This window comes from Pongo abelii, chromosome 8 (genome assembly GCF_028885655.2).
Source record: "Pongo abelii isolate AG06213 chromosome 8, NHGRI_mPonAbe1-v2.0_pri, whole genome shotgun sequence".
NCBI classification, from domain to species: Eukaryota; Metazoa; Chordata; class Mammalia; order Primates; family Hominidae; genus Pongo; species Pongo abelii.
In genome coordinates this window covers 35,722,342-35,750,169 of record NC_071993.2, presented here as the reverse complement: position 1 = coordinate 35,750,169, position 27,828 = coordinate 35,722,342, and the positions used below count along the sequence as shown (strand labels likewise).

Below are 27,828 nucleotides of genomic sequence, written 5' to 3'. Positions count from 1 at the left end.
GTTGAGCAGTGACTCCTCTTCTACCACACTCCCAATCTCTGGACAGTAGGCTATGAGTTTGTACTGTGCAGGAATTGAATCAAAGACCATAAAAAGTTTTTTGGAAATTAATAGCAATATATCAGGCTGGAGTGCAATGATGCGATCTCAGCTCACTGCAACCTCTGCCTCCCAGAGTCAAGTGAGTCTCCTGCCTCAGCCTCCCTGGTAGCTGGGATTACAGGCACGTGCCACACCACACCCAGCTAATTTTTTCACTTTTAGTAGAGACCAGTTTTCACCATGTTGGCCAGGCTGGTCTTGAACTCCTGACCTCAAGTGATCCGCCCATCTCGGCATCCCAAAGTGTTGGTATTACAGGCGTGAGCCACCGCGCCTGGCCTGAATGTCTGATATGTTTTAGACATAATATGTTCAAATTAGAATTATTGGCTGGGTGCAATGGCTTACACCTGTAATCCCAGCATTTTGGGAGACCAAGGCAGAGGATAGCTTGAGGCCAGGAGTTTGAGACCAGCCTGGGCAACACAGTGAGACTCCATCTCCATAAAAAGTATGAATAGAAAATCTTAGTTAGGCGTGGTGGTGCACACCTGTAGTTCCAACTACTTGGGAAGCTAGGACAGGAGAATTACTTGAGCCCAGGAGTTTGAGGCTGCAGTGAGCCACAATTGAACCACTGCACTCCAGCTGGGCAACAGAGCCAGAACCCGAATCAAAAAAAAAAAAAAAAAAATCTTCTCATAAGAGAAGAGTGATTCTTAGAGAATCATTTAATCTCATAATTCTTGTTCTCCCTGTAAACTTGCTTCTCCATTTTCTCTGTTTCAGCAAATGGCAACCAAGTTGCTCAGGCCAAAAACTGATGATAATCCCTGAGTCATTTCTTTTTAGCACTTAGAAGTAGCAAACCCATGCATGCTACCTTTAAAATAATTATCTAATCCAACCACTCCTAATCTAAAAATCCCAATCCAAGCCACTGGCATCTCTTTGCTAAGATACTGCAGTAGTATCCTAACTGATCTTGCTGCTACCATTCTTGACTTCTGTTATGGGCTGTTATGTGTCTCCCCCAAATTCACTTGTCTAAGTCTCAACCTCTAGTACCTCAGAATGTAACCATATCCGGCGATTAGGTCATTAAAGAGATGATTAAGTTAAAATAAGGCCATTGGGGAAGGACCTTAATCCCATATGACTGGTGTAATTGTAAGAGGGGGATACGAGGGATGCATGCACACAGAGACAAATATGTGAAGAGGCAGCAACCAAGAGGGTGGCAATCTGCAAGCCAAGGAGAGAGGCCTGCAACAGACTCCTCCCTTAGGCCCTCAGAGGAAACCAACCCTACCAGCATCTTGATCTTGGACTCCCAGCCTCCAGAACTGTGACAAAATTAATTTCTGTTTATTTTATTTTATTTTATTTTTTTAGACAGGGTCTCACTTTGTCACCCAGGCTGGAGTGCAGTGGTGTGATCTTAGCTCACTGCAACCTCCACCTCCCAGGTACAATCAATTCTTCCATCTCAGACTCCAGAGTATCTGGGACTATAGGCATGTGCCACCACACCCAGCTAATTTTTGTATTTTTTGGTAGAGAAAGGTTTCACCATGTTGGCCAGGCTGGTCTCGAATTCCTGACCTCAAGTGATTCACCTGCCTTGGCCTCCCAAAATGCTGGGATTATAGGCATGAGCCACTGCGCCTGGATAAATTTATATTCTTTAATCCACCCAGTCTGTGGCATTTTGTTATAGCAGCCCTAGCAAACAATTATACCTCCTTGTTCCTATAGCAGTATGGCTATTTCATTTGTTGTTTTGTTTTGTTTCTGAGACAGAATCTTGCTGTGTTGCAATGGCACAATCAGGCTCACTGCAGCCTTGACCTCCTAGGCTCAAGCGATCCTCCTAACTCAGCCTCCCGAGTAGCTGAGACCACAGGTGTGCACCACCACACCCAGCTAATTTTTCGATTACTTTCTAGAGATAGGGTCTCACTATGTTGCCCAGGCTGCTCTTGAACTCCTGGCCTGAAGCAATCCTCCTGCCTCAGCCTTCCAAAGTTCTGAGATTACAGGTGTGAGCCACCATGCCTGGCCCACTATGGATATTTTAATTATGGCAAACCAGATTATATCATTATTCATGCTTAAAAACCTCCAGTGACTTCCATGTGGTTGAAATAAAATCAAGCTTCTCTATCAAAGTTGATAAAGTCCTACAAGATTTGGCTTTGGTCTTCCTTTTCATTATGCATTGATCACACTGGCTTTCATTTTATTTCACAAACACACCTAACTCAACCATCCTTCAGGTTTTTTCACTTGCTGCTCCCACTGTCTGGAAATCTTGTTCTGCAAATGTTTGTGGGGCTGGCCTCTCCTTGCCATGTAAACGCAAATGTCACCTCAGAAAATCCTTGCCTAATGGCCTTAGCTAATGTAGTATTCCCCATCACTTTATTCAATTATACTGTTTTTCTTTACAGTATTAATTACTAGACAAAATTATCTTTGTCATTCATTTACCTGATTTTTATCTGTCTCTGCTCACTGGAATGTAAGTTTATTAAGAAAAGGACCCTACAAATATTGTGCCCAGCACCTAGAACATTGCATGGCACATAATATATATGAGATAATGATGTAATCAATCAAGGAATGAAAGATTGATGGATGCATAAATGTATAATTCTGCCTGGTTGAAATGATGGTCAGGTTTTTTGTTGTGTTTTGTTTTGTTTTTGAGACAGGGTCTCACTCTGTCACCCAGGCTAAACATTTTTTAAATGTTTCTTAAAAACCTAACCATTTCTGCTAGGTGCAAACATGGCTCACTGGAGCCTCGACCTCCAGGCTCAACCAATCCTCTTACTTCAGCCTCCCAAGTAGCTGGAACTATAGGCGTGCACCACCACACCTGGCTAACTTTTGCATTTTTTGTAGAGATAGAGTTTTGCCATCCTGCCCAGGCTGTTCTCCAACTCCTGAGCACAGGTGGTCTGCCCATTTCGGCCTCCCAAAGTGCTGGGATTACAGGCATGAGCCACTGTCCCTAGAAGAAATGGCTAGGTTTTTAAAAAACATTAATTCAGCAAACATCAGATTTCTGTGTGACAGCTAACAATTTATGAGGAGATCCAGGAAGTCCCATGGAGAGGTCCACAGGGATTGCATGGAAATGAGGTCTCCTGCCAACAGTAATGTGAGTGGGTTTGGTAGCAGGATCCCCCAGCCACAGTCAGGCCTTCAGATGGCTGTAGCCCAGGCCAATACTTTGACTGAAATCTCATGAGAAACCCTGAAAAAGAACTGTTCAGCTAAGCCACTCCCAAATCTGACCCAAAGAATCCATGCACAGCAATAGATAGCTAATACATTCCCAAGTCTGGAAACAGGTGTCATCTTTGATAACTTCCTCCTACCTCAATTCCAATATCAAAGACATTTAAATATCTCCCAATTTTTTCATTTCTCCCTATCTTTCCCACCACTATTCTAGTCCAAATAACTGTGTTTTTTTTTCTTTTTTCTTTTTTTTTGTTTGAGTCAGGGTCTAACTGTCGCCCAGGCTAGAGTACAATGGTGTGATCTTGGCTCACTGCAGCCTCGACCTCCTGGGCTCAGGTGATCCTCCCACCTTAGCCTCCCAAGTAGCTGGAACTACAGGCACACACCACAACACCCTACTAATTTTTTCTATTTTTTTGAAGAGACAGGATCTCATCATGTCGCCCAGGCTGGTCTGGAGCTCTTGGGCTCAAGCAGTCCTCCCACCTTAGCCCAGAGTTCTGGGATTACAGGCATGAGCCACCGTGCCTGGCCCAAACTACTGTCACTTCTCACTTAGGCAGGTGCAATAGCCTCTTAACTGATCATCCTGCATCCATTCTGGCCTCTTGTTAATCCATTCTCCATTCACAAAAGGCAAAGATGTTATTTTTCCAACATGAAAATCTCACAAACTCTTCCCTTGCCTAAATAATTGCAATGAATTCAGATAAGTGCCACATTAGCAATAATCCCAGAGAGTACAAGTCCACAGAAAAGGAGCAATTAACTTAGGAAGAGTAGGAACCAGGTCTTCTACTTTTTTTTTTTTTTTTTTTGAGATGGAGTCTCACTCTGTTGCCCAGGCTGGAGTGCAGTGGCGTGATCTTGGCTCACTGCAAGCTCCTCCTCCCAGGTTCATGCCATTCTCCTGCCTCAGCCTCCAGAGTTGCTGGGACTACAAGTGCCCGCCACCACGCCTGGCTAATTTTTTGTATTTTTAGTAGAGGCAGGGTTTCACCGTGTTAGCCAGGATGGTCTCCATCTCTTGACCTCATGATTCGCCCTCCTTGGCCTCCCTAAGTGCTGGGATTACAGGCATGAGCCACCACGCCAGGCCCAAGTCTTCTACTTTTTAAAATTAATAAGTGTTAAATTGATGATACATAAACATGGCACAAAATTCACATGACATTAAAGATACAACAACCTAAAGGACACATTTCTGTGTCCCTACTTCTCCAGTTCTCCCCAGAGGCAACACTTAGGCATGTATCTTTTTGGAGGTATTTTATGTATATTTGTTTATTGACAATTATGAAAAATACTTGAAGTAATAAACTGCCCTTTTCTCTAAAATCTTGACCTTCAGCCTACTTTCAAAGCCACTGCCTATAATCCTTTTTCAGATCATAACCACTCTGCTTTCAAAACCAGGTAAAGGCAATGCAGACATAATTTATCCTTTTTCCTTATTGCTAACAGGAGTTATAATGATAACATCAGACACACTGTCATAAAGTAAACTGCCCTTTTCTTTAAAATCTTAGCCTTCAGCCTACTTTCAAAGTCATCACCTGTAATCCTTTTTCAGATCATAACCACTCTGCTTTCAAAACCAGGTAAGGGCAATGTAGACTTAATTTATCCTTTTTCTAACAGGAGTTATAATAACATCAGACCCACTATCTTTCCACTTGGGCTGCCATAACAAAATGCCATAGACTGGGTGGCTTATAAACAACAAACATTTGGCCCGGTATGGTGGCTCACGCCTGTAATCCCAGCACTTTGGGAGGCCGAGGCGGGCAGATCATGAGGTCAGGAGATGGAGACAATTCTGGCTAACACAGTGAAACCTCATCTCTAAAAAAAAAAAAAAAAATTAGCCAGGCGTGGTGGCTGGCGCCTGTAGTCACAGCTACTCGGGACGCTGAGGCAGGAGAGTGGCATAAACCTGAGAGGCGGAGCTTGCAGTGACCTGAGATCGCGCCACTGCACTCCAGCCTGGGCTAGAGTGAGACTCCGTCTCAAAAAAAAAAAAAACAAAAAAAATAAACAACACATTTATTTTTTATAGGAGGCTAAGTCCAAGATCAAGGTGTGTCTGGTGAAGGCCCCTCTGTGGATCACAGATGGTCGTCCTCTTGCTGTGTCCTCACATGACCGAAGAAGTGAGGGAGCTCTCTGGGAACTCTTTTGTAAAGACACTAATCCCATTCAGAAGGCCTCCACCCTGATGACATAACACTTCCCAAAGCCCTGTACTACAAAAACCATCATATTGGGGATTAGGTTTCAACATACGAATTTTGGGGGAACGCATTTTTTCTATAGCACCTACACATTTTTGTTTAATCTCCAACCCTCTAAATTTTTATCTGTTACTTCAGTGATTGTTGGAAATATATGCTGTTCTCATCCTTCCTAGCTATCTATGTGTAAAGTACATTGTCATCATACCAATATGTCATTTGCTGTGTGTTTTTCTCCTAAAGTTTATCGATGTTTGTTGACTTTTTTTTTTTTTTTTTTTCCCAGGAGATTGCCTCTTTCAGGAGCCAGGTTCATGGCTTTTAGTAAAGCTTCTGTTGAACATTAATTATATTCCCTTTATTGTTTGTAATTAGTTTTGGGTTTTTTTCTTTTTTTTTGAGACGGAGTCTCGCTCTGTCGCCCAGGCTGGAGTGCAATGGCGTGATCTCGGCTCACTGCAACCTCTGCCTCCCGGGTTCAAGTGATTCTCCTGCCTTAGCCTCCTGAGGAGCTGGGACTACAGGCGCCCGCCACCACGCCTGGCAAATTTTTTTGTATTTTTTTAGTAGAGATGGGTTTCCACTGTGTTAGCCAGGATGGTCTCCCTCCCAAAGTGCTGGGATTACTGGCTTGAGCCACCGCATCCGGCCCAATTACTTAGTTTTTTTTTTTTTTTGAAACGGAGTCTCGCTCTGTCACCCAGGCTGGAGTGCAGTGGCGCCATCTCGGCTCACTGCAAGCTCCGCCTCCCGGGTTCAGGCCATTCTCCTGCCTCAGCCTCCCGAGTAGCTGGGATTACAGGCGGCTGGCCACCACGCCCGGCTAATTTTTTTCTATTTTTGGTAGAGACGGGGTTTCATGGTGTTAACCAGGATGGTCTCGATCTCCTGACCTCGTGATCCGCCCGCCTCGGCCTCCCAAAGTGCTGGGATTACAGGTGTGAGCCACCACGCCCGGCCAATTACTTAGTTTTTTAAAACCTAAATCCAAGTCATCACATTCAATCCCTATTAAATGTCGTGTTGTTTGTTTCAACACATTTCTCAAGCCTGAATGTATCTTTAAGAGTCTTTGGGCTGGGCACGGTGGCTCCCGCCTGTAATCCCAGCACATTGGGAGGCCCAGGTGGGTGGATCACCTGAGGTCGGGAATTCGAGACCAGCCTGACCAACATGGAGAAACTCCGTCTCTACTGAAAATACAAAATTAGCTGGGTGTGGTGGCAGGTGCCTGTAATCCCAGCTACTCAGGAGGCTGAGGCAAAAGAATCGCTTGAACCTGGGAGGCGGAGGTTGTAGTGAGCTGAGATTGTGCCATTGCACTGCAGCCTGGGCAACAAGAGCGAGACTGTCCCCCCCCCAAAAAAGTCTTTGATTCTTCCTTTAGTAGGACTGTTCATGTTAAAAAAAATATATTGGATTCCATGGTTACTTATACATTTAATTAATTTCCCATTAATGTATTGAGTGCCTGTATTTGCACATTACTATGGTTTCCTAAAATTTACCCTATCCTTAACACAACTAAAAATAGGAAAAGAAGCCCAGCAATTCCACCTCCTTCCCTACACCAAGGTTCTAGGCAATCAAAATAAATAGAGGGGAGGAGAGAAAAGGGAAGGAGACCAGGAAGTCAAGGGGTTAACCTTAATGGGAAGAGCTTCCCAGGCTAGAGTGCAATGGCGAGATCTTGGTTCACTGCAGCCTTGAACTCCTGGGCTCAAGCCATCCTCCCACCTCAGCCTCCAGAGTAACTAAGACTACAAATGCACGACACCATGTCTGGCTAATTTTTGTATTTTTCTAGAGACAGGATTTCTCCGTGTCACCCAGGCTGGTCTCCAACTCCTGAGCTCAAGCAATCCACCTTCCTCGGCATCCCTAAGTGCTGGGATTACAGGTGTGAGCCACTACACCCAGCCTCTGGTGTCATCTTATGGACCCTGCATGTATGTGTGAAATCGTGTGTGTGCGCACATGTGTATGCTTATCTCAATAACAGTGTTTTTGTACAGCTAATGGACTATGTTTAAAGTTTTCCAGATGTTGGAGACAGAAATGAGTTACCATAAAGCTAAAGAAGCTTAAATTTCATTTCCCAAGGCCCTATGCCAGGCACTAGCATTTTTTATTTGCATTTTTACATTCTTTTTTTTTTTAAGTGGATCCGCTCAATTCCAAGATCCATCCCTTGGAGAGGTTACATTTTATTGTAAACCTTTAGATTATATCTAGAGGAGAAAGAATAAATGAGAGGCAGAGTATGAAAGCAATATTAGTTCATACTGGCTGGGGAAAATCCTGCATCGGTGAAAATATTTTGAGCAGCCAGGTATGGTGGCCGATGCCTATAATCCCAGCACTTTAGGAGGCTGAGGTGGGCAGATCACTTGAGATCAGGTGTTCGAGACCAGCCTGGGCTACATGCTTAAACCTCGTCTCTATTAAAAATACAAAAAATTAGCTTGGCCTGGTGGCGGGCGCCTGTGTCCCAGCTACTCAGGAGGCTGAAGTGGGAGGATCCCTTGAGCCCAGGAGTTTGAAGCTCCAGTGAGTTGTGATCACACCACTGCACTGCAGCCTGGGCAACAGAGCAAGACTCTGTCTCAAAAACAAAAAAAAATTTTTTGAGCCAAGTAGATTTGGGATGGAGGTAATTTGAAAGTGCATAGGTTTCTGGATTAGACAACTTACAAATATCTAACAGATTGGACGCAAAGAAAACATTAAATCAGAGAGCTTTTCATACTAATGTTACAACTAGCTCTTCCCCTTAATAGACAGGCAGCATTGTTCAACTTCGATTTTAATAATTGGAGTATTGTGGCTGGAACTAACATTGTCACCTACGTTGTTTCTTCTTAAATTTTTTTTTTTTTTTTTTTGAGACAGAGTCTCACTCTGTTGCCCAGGCTGGAGTGCAGTGGTGTGATCTCAGCTCACTGCAACCTCCGCCCCCCAGGTTCAAGCGATTCTCCTGCCTCAGCCTCCCGAGTAGCCGGGATTACAGCTGCCTGCCACTGAGCCCGGCTAATTTTTGCATTTTTAGTAGAGACGAGGTTTCACCACCTTGGCCAGGCTGGTCTTGAACTCCTGACCTCGTGATCCACCCGCCTCGGTCTCTCAAAGTGCTGAGATTACAGATATAAGCCACGGTGCCCGGCCTTTAAATTTATTTATTTTTTATTATTTTTTTGAGACAGAGTCTAGCTCTGTTGCTCAGGCTGGAGTGCAGTGGAACAGTCTCAGCTCACTGTAACCTCTGCCTCCCAGGTTCCAGTGATTCTCATGCCTCAGCCTCCCAAGTAGCTGGAATTACAGGCATGTGCTACCATGCCTGGCTAATTTTTGTATTTTTAGTGGAGACAGGATTTCACTATGTTGGCCAGGCTGGTCTTGAACTCCTGGCCTTAAGTTATCCACCTACCTTGGCTTCCCAAAGTGTTGGGATTGCAGGTGTGAGTCACAGCACCCAGCCTGTTTCTTATCTTATTTTGTTTTTATTTTTATTAATGTTATTATTATTATTTTTTGAGACGGAGTCTCGCTCTGTCACCCAGGCTGGAGTGGCACAATCTCAGCTCACTGTAACCTCTGCCTCCCGGGTTCAAGCGATTCTCCTGCCTCAGCCTTTCAAGTAGCTGGGATTACAGGCATGCACCACCACGCTTGGCTAATTTTTGTATTTTTGGTAGAGATGGGTTTTCACCTTATTGGCCAGGCTGGTCTCGAACTCTCTACTTCAGGTGATTGGCCCACCTGGCAATGGCTCACACCTGTAATCCCAGCAATTTGGGAGGCTGTTTCTTATTTTATTAGTCAAGTGTAGACACTAAATAACTTAGGTTATGTCACAGCTACAACACAGATATCCTGTTTTTCATGCTCTGTTAGTTCTACTCCCTCTAATTAGAAACCATTCCCCTTTGGTGCACTAGAATTAGAGCAGGGAGCCGAGCACAAGCTGTACTGCTACAGATGTCAATAGCAACTGCTCTAGTTCTGGGTGAAATACGTCTTCTAATTATGCTTTTGATACTAGAGTAGAATTGAATGATGCAAAAGATTAGTTTGGAACTGCAGAGTTACAAGAGTTGATTCAGAAGAAACGAGCGCTTGTGTGTGTGGTGACTGAGCTGTGAGAGGACCTAGCATCCCACTTGTAACTCTTCAGTTCGAAACTAATCTTGGTCTCAGGGGTTCTACAGCAGGAATTAGTAGGCATGAATCTATTGTGTTGACACTTCCATCACTTAAGTCTTCATTGTGGCTTCCAGTAAAACAGAAATAATAATGGACCCTAAAAATCAAAGCAACTGTTTTGATGTGAGTTAATCTAGTGATATTAAAACAGATTCCTGTGTATGGCTAAACGTTGGTACTAATGAGGTCAAAGTGTGGTCTCCACATTTTCTACAATGGTAGACCCATCGTCTCCATGCTGAAAGCAACTGGTTCTGTAGCTTTGAGCTGTCCCACAATTATAAGCCACTAATGCCAGCGACATCAGGTGAATGTCTGTTGATGGCTTAATACCTCTCACCTTTATTAGAGATTTTTAGTTGAGCTAAATTAAATGCCCAACTGGCTATGAGACTCTTCCAGATAGAAGGCTGGAAACCTCATGATCTGATCTGAATAAGGTTCGTGTATTCCCACAACCCAGAAGACCTCTCCTCTAATTCCCTCTCCCTTTTCTCACTCCTAGGATAGAGGCACTCTCCATTCCCGATTGTTCCAAGGCTCAAGTGGTCATAAATGATTGGGAAGAAGGGAGAAAAACTCAGGTGGCAAAGGACATGGACGAAAACCCATGGCGACATGGAAAGAAAACCCTGTGATGTATAGAGGAAGAGCACAGGAGAGCTTATTGGGGAGAATGGAACTCCTCTGTATCCTGATTGCAGTGATGGCCACGCATGGCTGTAAGTGGGTTGAAATGGATAGAAGGTACACCCCTCTCTCCAGTCAATTTTTACTGTAGGGTCTTTTTTTTTTTTTTTTTTGAGATGGACTCTGTCGCCCAGTCGCCCAGGCTGGAGTGCAGTGGTGCTATCTTGACTCACTGTAACCTCTGCCTCCCGGGTTCAAGTGATTCTCCTGCTTCAGCCTCCCGAGTAGCTGGGATTACAGGTACACACCACCATGCCCAGTTAATTTTTCTATTTTTAGTAGAGACGAGGTTTCGCCATGTTGGCCAGGCTGGTCTTGAACTCCTGACCTCAAGTGATCCGCCTGCCTCGGCCTCCCAAAGTGCTGGGATTACAGGCATGAGCCACCACGCCTGGCCTGGGTCATTTAAAAATAAAAATAAAACCAGAAAAACAGAAAATAAAGTATAAAACAGTGCAATAGGGGCCATGCCTCCCATCTTTTCTAATAAGAGAAATGTGACGAGGATGTAGGCTTCAAGTGAGTAACTTGTTACATGTAGTGCAGGTTACAAAAGGCCCAGCAGATTTATCCTTTTTTATTTCTAGCGGAATGTTTGGTGCATACTCTGATCTAAGAGTTCATATTGTGAATGTTTTTTCTTTGTTTTATTTTCTAATAGCAAAAGATGTCTTTTTGGAAGCAAGATGTTGCTAACCTTTTTTTTAGGTTGGTGTTATGCCAGAATATTTTATTTTATAGAATGTTTTATTAAATATTAAATGACTGTACAACACCGGGCACAGTAGCTCATGCCTATAATTCCGGCACTTTGGGAGGCCAAGACAGGAGGACTGCTTGAGACCAGGAGTTTCAGACCAGCCTGGGCAACATAGCAAGACTCTGTCTCTAGAAAAAAAAAATGAAAACAAAAACCCCACTATATAATTCTTAGTACATTAGTCTTATTCACTTTCCCACAGAGATCTAGTCAAGTAAACCATAAGGTTAATAAAAGTCCATTTTTTTCTTTTGGCTTACTTAACACATATTTTATTTATTGGAAAAGGCATTGACACTTAGCTCAGATTCTTAACCTTGCCATCCATATCTAAGTAAGCTATTTTTTTTTTATTTTATTTTGGGTGGAGTCTTGCTCTGTCGCCCAGGCTGCAATCTCTGCCTCTCAGGTTCAAGCAATTCTCGTGCCTCAGCCTCCCAAGTAGCTAGGATCACCGGCATGCACCACCACACACAGCTAATGTTTTTTTAAAATTTTTTTTTATTTTTAGTAGAGACGGGCTTTCACCATGTTGACTAAGCTAGTCTTGAACTCATGACCTCAGGTGATCCACCTGCCTCAGCCTCGCTAAGTCTAAGTATGCTATTTTAGAAATCTGGTTGTATAATCTTGGGTAGTTTCTACTTCTAACACTGATGTTGAGCAAACCCAGTATTCAGGATCTACTTGGTACAAGTTAATTTTTTTTTTTTTTTTTTTTTAGACGGAGTCTCACTCTGTCGCCAGGCTAGAGTGCAGCCATGCTATTTCGGCTCACTGCAATCTCCGCCTCCCAGGTTCAAGCGATTCCCTTGCCGCAGTCTCCCGAGTAGCTGGGACTACAGGTGCGTACCACCACGCCCAGCTAATTTTTTGTATTTTAGTAGAACAGCTTTTAACCATGTTGGCCAGGATGGTCTGGATCTCCTGACCTCGTGATCTGCCTGCCCTGGCCTCCCAAAGTGCTGGGATTAAAGGCATGAGCCAATGCACCCAGCCCAAGTTAATATTATTGATCAACCACCTTCCTTAGCCCAGGAACTACGTCTTTTAGTCCATTTGTTCTTTCTGTGAATTAGCTTCCCTCCAGACTTGCCACATTTGACTTGTTCGCTTTCTTTGTTCCTATCTTCTCAAATGAGATGGCCTATATTACTTATTTAATTTATTTATTTCGAGACAGAGTCTTGCTTTGTTGCCCAGGCTGGAGTGCAATGATGCAATCTCAACTCACTATGACCTCTGCCTCCTGGGTTCAAGCAATTCTCCTGCGTCAGCCTCCCAAGTAACTGTGATTACAGGCGCCCGCCACCATGCCCAGCTAATTTTTTGTTTTTTTTTTTTAGTAGAGATGGGGTTTCGCCATGTTGGCCAGGTTGCTCCCGAACTCCTGACCTCAGGTGATCCACCCGCATCGGCTTCCCAAAGTGCTGGGATTACAGGCATGAGCCACTGTGCCCCGCCTGCTTATTTTTATTAAGTTACAAGTTCTTCCATCTTCTTTGTCATCATCCTTATCTGGGTGGGTCACAATTCATATTTTGCTCTTGATAACACACATTTTTTTTTTCTTGGTAGAAATAGGTCTTGTCTTGAACTCCTGACCTCAAGCAATCCTCTTGCCTTGGCTTCCTAAAGTGCTGGAATTACAGGTGTAAGCCACCGTGCCTGGGGTATTTTTAATATGATGTAACAGTTCAGAAAAATGTCATCTCCCCTTCTTTCACATGTCATGTATAAGTCCTTGCAATCCATTACCCAGATTTACTCTGTATTCCCAATTTTGAGAAATCATAAATGCATCATCTATCTCAAATAGTGAGTTATCTATCTCAAATAGTGGGCTTTTCCTCAAAATGAGTTCTTTTTCAGTGCAGCTTTTATCTTATTAAATTACCTGTCTAAAAGTGACTGCAAAGAAATATAAAGGATCCACTGGTAATTTCTTTTTATTAAAAAAGAATACTTTTTATATTTCCTTTTTAAATAGCTTTCAACCAGAATTGTCTAGGAGAGGCAAAGATATAACCTGTTCATCTGGTACCACTATCACCCACAGAATATGATATGAGTTCTGAGCTTTTCCAATTAGCTTGTACTTTTGCTCTTTTATTTATTTATTTAATTTTATTTAATTAATTAATTTTTTTGAGTCAGAGTCTTGGTCTCTCACCCAGGCTGGAGTGCAGTGGCATGATTGTGGCTCACTGCAACCTCTGCCTCCCGGGCTCAAGTGATTCTCATGTCTCAGCCTCCCCAGTAGCTGGGACTACAGGCATGCACCACCAAGTCCGGCTAATTTTTGTATTTTTAGTAAAGATAGGGTCTTGCTGTATTGCCCAGGCTAGTCTCAAACTCCTGACCTCAAGTGATCCACCCACCATGGACTCCCAAAGTGTCAATTGCAGGCGTGAGCCACTGTGCCCAGCAAGAATTTGTCTAATATTCTTCTCATGATAGACTGGGCTTAGGGGTTTGGGGAGGATGATCACAGAGGTAAAGTGCCATTCTCAGCACAGCATGCCAAGGGTACATTTTTAATACTGACCTTGATCACCTGGCTGAGGGGTATTTGTCAGATTGCGCCACTGTAAATTCTTTTTTTTTTTGAGACAGGGGTCTTGCTCTGTTGCCCAAGCTGGAGGGCAATGGCGCGATCACAGTTCACTGCAATCTCAATCTCCTGAACTCAAGCAATCCTTCCATTTCAGCTTCCCCAGGCTGGTCTTGCACTTCTGGCCTCAAGCAATCCTCCCTCCTTGAGGTATACTGAGCCAGCTTAAGGGTACAACTAGGAAAAATCCAAGGCACAGATGCGTCTGGCTGCTTTTTTCAAAGAGGTTCGCAGGAAGTTCAGTATTTATACATTTTTCTTAAATCAAGGGGGTGGCAGTGAGGCAAATAGTTACCTACTTGTGACACTTTAGTTGGTGCTCAGTAAATCTACAGTTTACATAAGATAAGGTGAACCTTTGAAGAAAAGGGGCATGAGGCTGGGCACGGTGGCTCACGCCTGTAATCCTAGCACTTTGGGAGGTTGAGGTGGATGGGTCATTTGAAGACAGGAGTTTGAGACCAGCCTGGCCAACATGGTGAAATCCCGTCTCTACTAAAAATACAAAAATTAGCCGAATATGGTGGAAGGCGTCTGTAATCCCAGCTACTTGGGAAGCTGAGGCAGGAGAATCACTTGAAGCCAGGAGGCAGAGGTTGCAGTGAGCTGAGATTGCACCACTGCACTCCAGCCTAGGCAACAGAGTGAAACTCCATCTCAAAAAAAAAAAAAAAAAAAAAAGTGGACCTGAAGCTACATCTTTCTACTACTAAAAACCTAACACGAGCAATTTAGTTTCAGCAAACAACACCATCTGTCTCTCAGTTGGCTCCTCTGCCCCTTTGAAATACTCTTATAGAAGCAGATTTTGTTTTGTTTTGTTTTTTAGTACTTCCTTACTTTCTTAACCTATACAGTTTTGTTTATTTGTTTGTTTAAAGATAGGGTCTGGCTCTGTTACCCAGTCTGTAGTGCAGTGGCATAATCACAGCTCACTGCAAACATGACCTCATGGGCTCAAGTGATCCTCCCACTTCAGCCTCCAGAGTAGCTGGGACTACAGGCATGCACCACCATACCCAGCTGATATTTTGTTGTATTTATTTTTCATAGAGACAGGGTTTTGCTCTGTTGCCCAGGCTGGTCTTGAACTCCTGGCCTCAGGTAACCCTTCTATCCCCACCTTCCAAAGTGCTGGAATTACAGGCATGAGCCACTGTACCCGGCCATCACGTCAGCCACTTCTTTAAAGAGACTCGCACTTTTGTAAGCTCAAAATAGCTGTTTTTTTTTTTTTTTCTTTTCTGAGACAGAGTCTTGCTCTGTTGCCCATGCTGGAGTGGCACGATCTCAACTCACTGAAACCTCTGCCTCCCAGGTTCAAGTGATTCTCCTGCCTCAGCCTCCTGAGTAGCTGGGATTACAGGCATACACCACCAGCCTGGGCTTATTTTTGTATTTTTAGTAGAGATAGGATCTGACCATATTGACCAGGCTGGTCTCAAGCTCCTGGCCTCAAGCAATCCACCCGCCTCAGACTCCCAAAGTGCTGGGATTACAGGCTGAGCCATCACGCCCAGTCTCAAAATAGCTCCTTAATGAGCCACTCCAAACGTTAAAACTGTTGTACAGTATCTAGGGGTTTCCCAAAATAAAAGGTAGAAAAATGTTTAATACATGACATAACTGGCCGGGCTTGGTGGCTTATGCCTGTAATCTCAACTCTTTGGGAGGCTGAGGCGGGTGGATCACTTGAGGTCAGGAGTTCAAGACCAGCCTGGCCAATATGGTGAAACCTTGTCTCTACTAAAAATACAAAAAAATTCGCTGGGTGTATTGGCATGTGCCTGTAGTTCCAGCTACTCGGGAGTCTGAGGCATGAGAATGGCTTGAACCGGGGAGGCAGAGGTTGCAGTGAGCAGAGATCACACCACTGCACTCCAGCCTGGGCAACGGAGGGAGACTCTGTCTCAAAAATATACACACACACACACACACAAAATAATTATTTGCATTTTCATAAAGATCAAAATCAGAGAAGTACAAATAGCTGACTACAAAATAGCATATATATGTTCTGATACATATAAAAATACATTTAATCATATTCATAGAAATAAATTGTGTTATGTACATCAACCCAAACATGATTCTCTATTTCTGTAATAGAGGTAGTTTTTACAAAAAGCGTGTATTTCTTTCTTTCTTTCTTTTTTTTTTTTTTTTTGAGATGGAGTCTTGCTCTATTGTCAGGCTGGAGTGCAGTGGCACCATCTCAGTTCACTGCAACCTCCACCTTCTGAATTCAAGTGATTCTCCTGCCTCAGCCTCCCGAGTAGCTGGGATTTCAGGCATGCAACACTATGCCCAGCTAATTTTTGTGTTTTTTTAGTAGAGACAAGGTTTTACCATATTGGCAAGGCTGGTCTTGAAGTGATCCACCTTACCTCAAGTGATCCACCAGCCTCAGCCTCCCAAAGTGCTGGGATTACGGGTATGAGCCATTGTGCCCCGCCAACACATTACTTTTGAAGTCAGGAACAATTATAAAGGAATTAAATAAACATACAAGGTCAAAACACAGTTTTGTAAAATGTAGCATTTTGCTAAAAAGTAAAACAAGGAAAGCAATCATAGATGAACTAGGATTTGAGGTTTGTTTGGGGAGTAAGGTCCAACTAATGCTAAAAGTGGTAACTTAAAGGGTTACCCAGAAAGAATTTTTTTTTCTGGAAAAAGGAAGTAATTTCACTTTAATATTAAGGGCTTGGATGCTAATAACTATTTTACGAATATTACTTCCCTACTATAGAGTTTGGGTAAACTGTCAAGAGGTGGGGGCAATCTCTGGAATTTAGAAATAAAGGGGGGGGCTGTTATAGTGATCCATGGTTGGCACCCTTCATGCTCGATCACATTTCCAACCAGAATTAAGAGGAACGTGAGGAGAGTGAAGGAATTTCATGAGTTAGAGCAGTGGTTCTCAAACTTTTCAGTTTCTTTACATGCTTAAAAATTACTCTGGCTGGGTGCAGTGGCTCCCGCCTGTAATCCCAGCACTTTGGGAGGCCCAGGCGGGCAAATCACCTGAGGTCAGGAGTTCAAGACCAGCCTGACCAACATTGTGAAACCCCATCTCTACTAAAAATACAAAATTAGCTGGGCGTGGTGGCATGTGCTTGTAATCTCAGCTACTCGGGAGGCTGAGGCAGGAGAATAGCTTGAACCTGGGAGGCGGAGGTTGCAGTGAGCCGAGATCGCACCATTGCACTCCAGCCTGGGCAACAAGAGGGAAACTCCATCTCAAACAAAAAAAAATTATTGAGGACTTAGAAGAGCTTATGTTCATGTGGGTTATATCTATTGTATTATGCCATTCTTGTATTGTTATAATGAAATACCTGAGACTGTGTAATTGATGAAATAAAGAGGTTTAATTGGCTCATGGTTCTGCAGGCTGTACAGGAAGCATGATCCTGGCATCTGCTCAGTGTCTAGGGAGGCCTTGGGAAACTATCTATCTATAAATAGTTATTGTATTAGAAATTTAAAGGATACAAATTTTTAAATTACTGATTAATTTTAAAAATAATAAACCAAACACATTTAACATAAATTGCATGCTTTTATGAAAAATAACCATATTTTCCAAAGTAAAAAAATTTGATCAGAGGAAAAGGATTGCTTTTGTATGTTTGCAACTCTCTAAATATTTGATTTAATAGAAGATAGCTAGGTTCTCTATGGTTGAAGTATGTGAAGAAACTCAGGCATTTGAAAGAAAATTAAATAATCTTTTTGGATAATTATGGATATTCTTCTTTGATACTATAGTGAAATTCAACAAGTGGTAATTTCTTCTTCTTTTCTTTCTTTTTTTGAGAGAACGTCTGCCTTTATTGCCCAGGCTGGGTGCAGTATGGCGTGATCTTGGCTCACTGCAGCATCTGCCTCCCAGGTTCGAGTGATTCTCCCACCTCAGCCTCCCAAGTAGCTGTGACTACCAGCACACACCACCATGCCTGGCTAAATTTTGTATTTTTTGTAGAGATGGGGTTTTGCTATATTGTCCAGGCTGGTCTCAAATTCCTACACTCAAGAGATCTGCCCACCTCAGCCTCCCAAAGTGCTGGGAGGCATGAGCCACCAAGTCTGTCAATTGTTCTTTCAAGTAAAAATGGCCTTCCATTGTAATGGCCAGATGGGTTCTTCTTGGCTATTGCACAGACAAAATTCACCCAGACCGAGGTATTGCAGTAGAGAAAGTGTTCAACTGACCCAAGGCCAGTCACATAGGAGAACTGGAGTTATCACTCAAATCAGTCTCCCCCTGGGTTGGAGGTTAGGGTCTTTATGGACAATTTGGTGAGCAGGGGACTAGAGAATGGGTTCTGCTGATGGGTTGGGGATGGAATCATAGGGGTGTGGAAAACAGTCCTTGAGTGCTGAGCCTGCCTCTGGGTGGGGCCATAGGACCAGTTCTGAGTCATGAGTCACAAGTCCAGGTGGGGACAGTCCGAAAAATATCTCAAAAAGCGATCTTCAGTTGTACAATACTGATGTTATTTATAGGAGCAACTGGGGAAGTCACCAATCTTGTGACCTCTGGCCACATGACCCCTGAGCAGTAAGGGAGTATATTAATAGAAATATGCCTACACTTTAGCAAAGTTCACACCCCTCCCATAATCCTATTCTTGCTGCTTTTCATTAGTATTCCAAAGGTGGTTTTTCATCCCTAAGCAAGAGCAGGGGTAGTTTTAGGGAGGAACTTAGCTTTCAAGTTAAACCATAAACTAACTTCCTCCCCAAATTAAGTTGGCCTATGCCCAGGAATGACCAGGAACACCTTGGAGGTCAGAAGCAAGATTAAATCAATGAGGTCAGATTCCTCTTACTATCATGTTTTGCAAAGGTAGTTTCACCATGAAAAATGCAGGTAGTTCAGCCTGTAAGTCAACCACACAAGTGCTTTTCTTCAAGACAGCCATCCCACTTTGGCATGCAGAAGTGCATGTGTACTTCCCATTTCTTCACACAGAGTATTAGAAAGACTTGTATTAAAGGGCCAAAATTTAATAAAATTAATGCTTCTGCTTCATCCAGGATATTCCTAAATCAATAGTCTTAAAAACTGGGAATGTATGGCAGTGAAGAATACAGCGATCCAATGACCACCCGGACAGGTTGGTGGCACTGTCTTGATCCCTGCTAAGGCATCAATAGTGTCCGTATTCCTTTGCACCATCAGTACAAAAACAAACTCAGTCAAAAAGACAGAGGAGGCCAGGCATGGTGGCTCACTCCTGTAATCCCAGAACTTTTGGGAGGCTGAGGTGGGCGGATCGCTTGAGCTCAGGAGTTCCAGAGGAGCCTGGGCAACATAGTGAGACCCCATGTCTACCAAAAATACAAAAATTAGCTGGGTGTGGTGGCGCACGCGCCTGTAGTCCCAGCTACTTCGGAAACTGAGATGGTACACTCGCTTGAGCCCAGGAGTTTGAGGCCGCAGTGAGCTATGATCAGGCCACTGCACTCCTGCACTCCTGCACTCCAGCACTCCAGCCTCAGGGACAGAGGGAGACCCTGTGTCAAAAACAAGAATAAAACAAAACAAAAAGCAGGGGGGGCCTGGCACGGTGGCTCAGGCCTGTAATCCTAGCACTTTGGGAGGCCGAGGTGGGTGGATTGCCTGAGCTCAGGAGTTCAAGACCAGCCTGGGCAATGTGGTGACATGGTGAAACCCCGTCTCTACAAAATACAAAAAATTAGCTGGGCGTGGTGGCGGGCTTCTGTAATACCAGCTACTCAGGAAGCTGAGACAGGAGAATCACTTGAACCCGGGAGGCGGAGGTTGCAGTGAGCTGAGATTGTGCCGCCACTGCATTCCAGCCTGGGTGACAGAGCAAGACTCTGTATCCAAAAAAAAAAAAAAAAGGACCAGACATATCGCATTGTTAACAAACTAGTTGTTAACCTTGTGACCTCTGTAAAGGTCTCAGGGATTTCCAGAGGTCTGGGGACCACACTTTGAGAATCACTAGATTAAAAGGGGGAAAACATGGGAGGAAAAAAAGGTCACATAATGGAAACATATGGTTGAATTGAATTTAGTATATAAAAACTCTTTACTGAAATAAAGAGTAGAGACTTCAAGTACCAAGAGAAGCATATTAGAAGAGGAGGAAGACTCTAGGGATTGATCAGGTCAGGAGGCAGGGTTTTAAATGGGCCTTGAAGGGTTGGTGCAGTTTGGAAGGAAGGGATGGGAGGGAAAAGCTTGCTGAATCGTATAAATGAACAAGACCCTGATGGTGAGCTCTTGAGGATATGAAAGGCAAAAAGCACTAAGGCCAGGCTTTTGTTCCTCTGTGGCCCTGCATATATGAGGAGGTGATGAGTAATTCTACATTTTTATCAGCTTTACCGTTTAAAACTCCAAGGGAGGAAAACCCTTCAAACTGATAGGCTTGGGGCTTGGTGAAGGTGGGGTATTAGTGAAAAAGATGTGAAGTTTCTTTATCGAAAATAAATGTATGTCCAAGAAATTCTCTGTAGATAAAAACTAACTAGAAAAAGAGTTTGTCAGAGAGGAAAAGTAGTTTTGCTAATATATTTTTGATCATTTGCAAAGCCCATGGAAATGTGTGGCAAGAGGATTGTGGTGTCTTAGGATATTCACATAGGTCTGAAACAAGGAAAACATACTTCTGTTGAAAGCACCATTCCAACATATTGTTATTAGCAGTCCCTGGACTAACGGGTAGTGGGTGGGTACTGTGTCCATCAGCTCAGCGAACCGCAATTGCCTCATTGACAGCAAGCCCAGCAAGGAATCACTTGGAATATTAATTTCCGTGGCCTTTCGCAATCACACGAAGCTTGGCTCCCTGCGCTTGCCGTAATGCGGCCTGTACCATTGCTTTCCGGGGGGCGGGGGGGGGGGATTTGGCAGCAGCGGAAGGAGACCGGAGGGTGTGTGTTGGGAAAAGCCGGAGGCAGAGGAGGACGATTGTTTTACGGATCCCGTGATCGGCCCGTCCTTCTCCCCTTTCCCCCCCTCCCTACCGCCCCTGTCCCGCCGGGGAGCGGCGGCGGCCTTGGACTTTGCTGTCTTTCCTCGCGGAGACAGGTGAGTGTCGGCGCGCGGGCTCCCCGGGCTTCGCTCCCCACCCCCCCGCGTCTCCGGGGCCGGTGGCGGCGGCCGGCCGGGGAGGCGGCCTCGGCGCACAGTAATGGCAGCGCTGTGAGCAGGGGAACGCGAGCTGACAGCCGCCGCCGCCGCCTCCGCCCACCTTCCTCGCCGGGGCTTCGTCTTTCACTCCTTCGGGCTGCCTCCCCCTCCCCTTGTCCCCTGCCCCTTGCCCTGCTTCTGCAGAAGGTAACCCCGCTGAGGGTCGGGGAGCTGGGCTGCAGGCGCCGGGAAACTTCCCTTCCCGGTTAATGGGTGGCGGGGCTGGGGCGGAGGAGAGGAGTTGGGGGCGACGAGGTGTGGGGAGAGGGATGAAAGGGGGAGGCCCGGGAAGATGGTATCCTGTAAGTGACCTCGGCTCCCCAGAGCGCTGACCCGTGAGCCCTGCCACCGCCTGGACTGGATCCCGGGCCTCCCCAACCCGATCTTGGCCGCCTCTCCCGCGGCCCCATTTTCCTTCGAAGGAGGGAAGGTGAGAGTGCGTGTACTCTTCTACATATTTACGTGCTCACACGAATACACAACTCTGTGTGTTTGTGTGTGTGTGGAGGGGGGCATCTCATGCATCCTTACCAAGAGTGTTTTCACTTTTGTTTCCGCAGACTGCAAAGATTGATAGCTTTGGGGAGGAGTATCTTGCGTGCATGCTAGACCTCTTGTCTCAACCCTTAGGGTCTGGTGAAATAAGATCCTCACAGGCTTTCTAGCGCTTGCTTACCCTCTAGGGAGTCTGGACCATTCCCTGCCATTACGTGCATGCAAATAAAACATCTGTGAATTGCAGACTGTTATTAATGTTAAGCCCACACCTTTGCCCCATGGATTAATATTAACAGTTGAAGGCAGGTACCCTGGGCGTTTAAATTTTGAAGATAAGATGCAAAATATTAACATTCGCTATAGATTGTGACTGTTCAACATAAACGTCTTTGAACTAGACCTGGCCAAGCCTACCTTCGTAGTAAAGTATGAGAAATAACCACTTTGATCTGATTGACAACTGACTACATAATAATTGCTTAAAAACATTCAAAACACTGTTACCTACCCTTTAGAATCTTACATTCGTTTTCAAGACAGACACATGAACAAATGAGCTATACTTTGCTTCTTTTGCCCATATACAGTATCTGGAAGATCCTTCCAAGAGTCACGTGAGATAAGAGAAGTACACAGTTTTTTTGTTTGAGATGGAGTTTTGCTCTTGTCACCGAGGCTGGAGTGCAGTGGTGCGATCTCGGCTCACTGCAACCTCCGCCTCCCGGGTTCAAGCAGTTCTTCTGCCTTAGCCTTCCATGTAGCTGGGATTACTGGCATGCGCCACCATGCCCGGCTAATTTTGTATTTTTAGTGGAGATGGGGTTTCACCATGTTGGCCAGACTGGTCTCGAACTCCTGACCTCAGGTGATTCGCCTGCTTAGGCCTCCCAAAGTGCTGGGATTACAGGCCTGAGCTACTGTGCCCAGCCTACAGTGTTTTGAATTACTTGTTTTTTTCAGTTGCTGTTTATGAGTTGGAACATTTCTACAATGTGCATGCACATAGCATGGGAAAAATTCCTTTTCAATTGCCTTTTGAGTATTTGGATGTTCTCCTGCATCTGAAATACTCTTCATTCTCCATCCTTTCTGGTGGCTTTCAGTATTCTGTAAATGTGAAGATTATCCATGTCTTTTACCCTCACCATTTTGTCATTAGATTAAATGTTACGGACCTTCTTTAAAGTCATTTTTACATCGTCTGTCAGTTGACAGATATTTATTAAGCACCTGGTTTATTTGCCAAGCAGTGCTGCAGGCATTAAGGATACAAGGATAAACAAGACACATTACATTTCTTTTTTTTTTTTTTTTTTTTGAGGCGGAGTCTCGCTCTGTCACCAGGCTGAAGTGTGGTGGCACGATATTGGCTCACTGCAACCTCCGCCTCCCAGGTTCAAGCAATTCTCCTGCCTCAGCCTCCTAAGTAGCTGGCACTACAGGCGCAAGTCACCACGCCCAGTTAATTTTTGTATTTTTAGTAGAGACTGGTTTTCAACATGTTGGCCAGGATGGTCTTGATCTCTTGACCTCATGATCCGCCCTCCTTAGCCTCCCAGAGTGCTGGGATTACAGGCGTGAGCCGCCATGCCTGGCCGACCCATTAAATTTCTATCCTCTTGGAATGTCAATTCTGGCTTGGGATGGAGAGACAGACAGTAAATAAGAAATAATCTCAGAGAATAAGTGCTGTGTGGGAAATAAGGTAAGGAGTTGTGGTAGTGATTGGGAGATTACTTCAGATACTGTAACCAGAAAAGACCTTCCTGAGGTGAAGTTTGAAATTCTGAGGGAAAAGTTTTCCTATTTTAGGGAGGAGCAAATGGAAAAACCCTGAGGTGCTATCAAACTTGGATTGAACAAACTGAAATTGGCTTAAGGTGGACCCTAGTAAGAGATTAAAGGTGGGTCCTAGCCAGGGGCTGGATCATGTTGGCTTTTGTTCTTATGATACATTAAAAGGCTTTTGGAACTCTTCTAAACTGGGAGTGATAAGGTCTGATTGAGAATCAGACTGTCGATTGGAGAAGAGAGACACAAGGAGACCAGTGAGAAGAGCAGTGGCTGTGGAGGGTTAAGGTACAAGTGAAAAGGTTTTAAGATTTATTTTGGAGTTGAAGATACTTATTGAAATTGTCGTGTTTTGGATGAGCATGCAGTTGGGATGGGTCACTTCTGGGTTTTTGGCTTCTGCTGGAGGATGATGATGCTGTGTACTGAGATGAAGAAGAGGTTGGGGGAAGCAGGCTGTTGTATGGGATGGGGTTGGATTGGACATGTTAAGTTGGATTTCGTTGTTCAAGTGGAGGTGAGAAGTAGGTGACTGGAAATAAGTGTGGAACTTAGTGAGAGGTTAAGGAGTGATTCAGCCATTCAACGAGGGTTTCTCAAGCACCAGCTTTAAACCAGATGTGTGGATATAGTGGTTAAAAAATCTCTGGCTTCATGGAACTTAAGTTCTAGTGAAGAGAGAAAGATGGATATGGAGAGTTATCAGCATTTATTTGTTGGTATACTAATGTTTTGAACAAAAACTATATTCACGTGGCTCAAAATTTAAGATGTTAGTCTGGGCAACATGGTGAGACCCCATGTCTACAAAAAATAATTAAAAAAAAATTAGCCAGGCGTGGTGGCGCACGCCTGTAGTACCCGCTGTTGGGAAGCTGAGGCCAGATGACCAGGTTGGAAGTGGCAGTGATCTATGATTGCACCACTGCACTCCAGCCTGAGTGACAGAGTGAGACCCTGTCTCTAAAACAAACAGAAAACCAAAATATAAAATTGTCAATAGGGAATAGAATGAAAATCTCCCTCCACTTCTTGTACCCTTGTCATCCAGCTTTCCTTGGAGCCAAACATTGTTAGCTGTTTCTTAGATCTCCTTGGAAAAAAATATTTGTGGACATATAAGCAAATATTGTTCCCACTTTGCAGAAATGGTAGTACACTTTACTTGCTTTGACATTTGTATTTTTTAGAGTGTTAAATAGTAGTTAAGTTATGAAATAGGATGAGAACACAGAGAATGTAGAAAGAGGAGAAAACTGTGGAGTACTGCAGCATTTTCTGATTTGGTCCCTGCCCTTGTTAAGTTCATTTATTTATTTATTTATTTTGAGATGGTGTTTGCTCTGTCACCCAGGCTAGAGTTTGTATTTTTAGTAGAGATGGGGCTTCACCATGTTGGCCAGGCTGGTCTCGTTAAGTTTCTGACCTACAGGTGTGGAGTTGTTTAAAAAGCTGTTTCCGGCCACGTACGGTGGCTCAGGCCTGTAATCCCAGCACTTTGGGAGGTTGGGGTGGGTGGATCACTTGAGCCCAGCAGCTTGAGACCAGCTTGGGCAACATGGCGAACGCTGTCTGTACAAAAAATACAGAAATTAGCCAGGTGTGGTGGTGCAGGCCTGTAATCCCAGCTACTAGGGAGGTTGAGGTGAGAGGATTACTTGAACCCAGGAGGTGGAGGCTGCAATGAGCCACTATACTCCAGCCTGGGTGACAGAACAAAGAGGGTCTCATTGTGTTGCCCAGGCTGGTCTCGAATTCCTGGGCTCAAACAATTCTCCCACCTCAGCCTCCGGAAGTGTTAGTGTTACAGGCGTGATCCACTGTGCCTGGCCTTGTTTCTTGTTTCTTTTTTTTTTGAGACCGAGTTGCTCAGGCTGGAGTGCAGGGGCTCCATCTCAGCCCACTGCAGCCTCCGCTTCCTGAGCTGGGACTACAGGCGCCCTCCACCACTCCCAGCTAATTTTTGTATTTTTAGTAGAGACGAGGTTTCACTATGTTGGCCAGGCTGCTTGTTTCTTTATTTTTATCTTTTTCAACTTTCATTTTAGATTCAGGAGGTACACACGTAAGTTTGTTACCCGGGTATATTGTGTGATGCTGAGGTTTAGGATACAATGATCCCGTCACTCAGGTGCTGAACATAGTACCCAACAGTTTTTCGACCCTTATGCCCTTCCTCCCTCACTGCAAAAAGCTTTTTCTTTTTGTGAGACTTTACAAAAGTTTGCACTGTTTGTTTTGTGTTCTACCTTATCTGCCTGTTCTTTGTATATTCTGGAAAAATGTCTGGCTATGATTGAAAGCAATGTTTCATATGCACTATCAGGTTTTTTTTTTTTTTTTTTTTTTTGAGACAGAGTCTGGCTGTGTCTCTGGCTCCCAGGTTCACACCATTCTGCCTCAGCCTCCTGAGTAGCTGGGACTACAGGCGCCTGCCACCATGCCTGGCTAATTTTTTGTATTTTTCGTAGAGAGGAGTTTCACCATGTTAGCCAGGTCTTGATCTCCTGACCTTGTGATCCACCTTCCTCAGCCTCCCAAAGTGCTGGGATTACAGGCGTGAGCCACTGCGCCTGGCCCTAACAGTTATTTTTATTTTTATCTTTTTTTGGGACGGAGTCTCGCTTTGTTGCCCAGGCTGGAGTGCAGTGGCGCGATCTCAGCTCACTGCAAGCTCTGCCTCCTGGGTCTACGCCATTCTCCTGCCTCAGCCTCCAAAGTAGCTGGGACTACAGGCAGCCACCACCACGCCTGGCTAATTTTTTGTATTTGTTTAGTAGAGACGGGGTTTCACTGTGTTAGCCAGGATGGTCTCAATCTCTTGACCTCGTGATCTGCCCGCCTCAGCCTCCCAGAGTGCTGGGATTACAGGTGTGAGCCACCACGCCCAGCCAATTATTTATTATTATTATTATTTTTTGAGATGGAGTCTCACACTGTCACCCGGGCTGGAGTGCAGTGGCACAATCTCGGCTGACTGCATTCTCTGCTTCTGGCATTCAAGAGATTCTCTTGCCTCAGCTTCCCAAGTAACTGGGATTACAGGTGCCCACCACCACGCCTAGCTAATTTTTTTGTATTTTTAGTAGAGACGGGGTTTCACCATGTTGGCCAGGCTGAACTTGAACTCCTGACCTCATGATTCACTTGCCTCAGCTTACCAAAGTGCTGGGATTACAAGTGTGAGCCACCACGCCTGTCCAACTATCAGTTGTTTTTAAGTAAATTGATGACAGGATCAGCCCTAGAATCTTAATATTATGAGGACTTATGACTGGCTCATGTTAAATCTTGGAAAAACAAGCAGTGATTTGGAATGTTATTAGATTTATAACAAGTTATTGATCTATGAGATGTATGACTGAACCCTCTCTCAGTAATCAGTTAATCACAATATCTATTCAGAGTGATTTGGCTCTGTGCCTGGGTTTGAATCTTACCAGTAATATATCTGTCACATTGCAGTTAGCATAATCTTTGGGTTACCTTTAAGAATGTATAGATTTCTATATCAGTACTTTATATTTGGCTTTTCATTGGGAAAGGCTTATTGGAGACAATTCCTTTGCTTCTTAAAAGTTTTGAGACAGTAGTAGTGTTAGGTTGAGATTGTGGTGTTCGATCTGTAGAAACTTTCGAGGTGTCTTGAACCCTGTTGATTTTTCTTTTGGAAGAGGAGAGGTGGAATATTTTCTTTTGCTTTAAGCTTTGTTATTCTGGAGAATTAAAAATTCAGACTGATACTGTGTCTTGTTTGCTTGTTTGAGACAGAGTTTCACTCTTGTCACCCAAGCTGTAGTGCAGTGGCGCGATCTCAGCTCACTGCAACCCCTGCCTCCTGGGTTCAAGTGATTCTCCTGCCTCAGCCTCCCAAGTAGCTGGGACTACAGGTGTCTGTCACCACACCTGACTAATTTTTGTATTTTTAGTAGAGATAGGGTTTTGCCATGTTGGCCAGGCTGGTCTTGAACTCCTGACCTCAAGAGATCCACCCTCTTCGGCCTTCCAAGGTGCTGGGATTACAGGTGTGAGCCACTGCGCCTGGCCTCTTTTATATAGTTTAACATTATAAATAATGTTAGTTACATCTATTAATTCAGTGACTTAGTCTTTTTCTATTGTAGGTTGCTTTTCAAAGAATGAAAATTTACCATATGTAAATTTTTAAAAATATCTCAGCCTTGTTTTAATTCAGTTGAAGGAGAGAAAGTACAGGCTATACTCCAGGCTGGTTTTGAACTCCTTGGCTCAAGCAGTCCTCCTGCCTTGGTTTCCCAAAGTGTTGGGATTACAGCAGGCGTGAGTCACTGTGACCCGCCTATGGTTTATATCTAATCCTGTCATTCATTATTTTGTTGCTCCAGTTTGTTTCAGTTTTGACCTTTAGTTTAACTTGTGTCCTTTCGATATGCCCCTACCCTGTTTGTGGGGGGAAAGCACCTTCTATTTCCTGGCATCATAGGTGTTCTAGGTTCAACTTCTATTTTTCCTGCTTCAGCCCTGGAATCAATCACTTTTCCAAGGAGGAGCTCTGGTTCCTTTTTTTGGAGAATGATATTTAGAAACC

General features: G+C 44.3%; 1 protein-coding gene across 18 annotated transcripts in view; it reads left to right on the top strand.

The window, feature by feature from the left end:
* CUL2 (cullin 2) overlaps window positions 1-27,828 on the top strand; it is a 123,545-nt gene that overhangs the window by 15,230 nt on the left and 80,487 nt on the right. For 5 of the 18 annotated variants that reach the window (XM_054521734.2, XM_054521733.2, XM_054521739.2 and 2 more), the window contains 3 exons: window positions 7,339-7,480; window positions 10,240-10,456; window positions 11,909-12,029. In XM_054521734.2, the coding sequence (XP_054377709.2) occupies window positions 10,345-10,456; window positions 11,909-12,029 (233 nt within the window). In that variant the 5' untranslated portion in view covers window positions 7,339-7,480; window positions 10,240-10,344. 18 annotated transcript variants of the gene reach the window in all.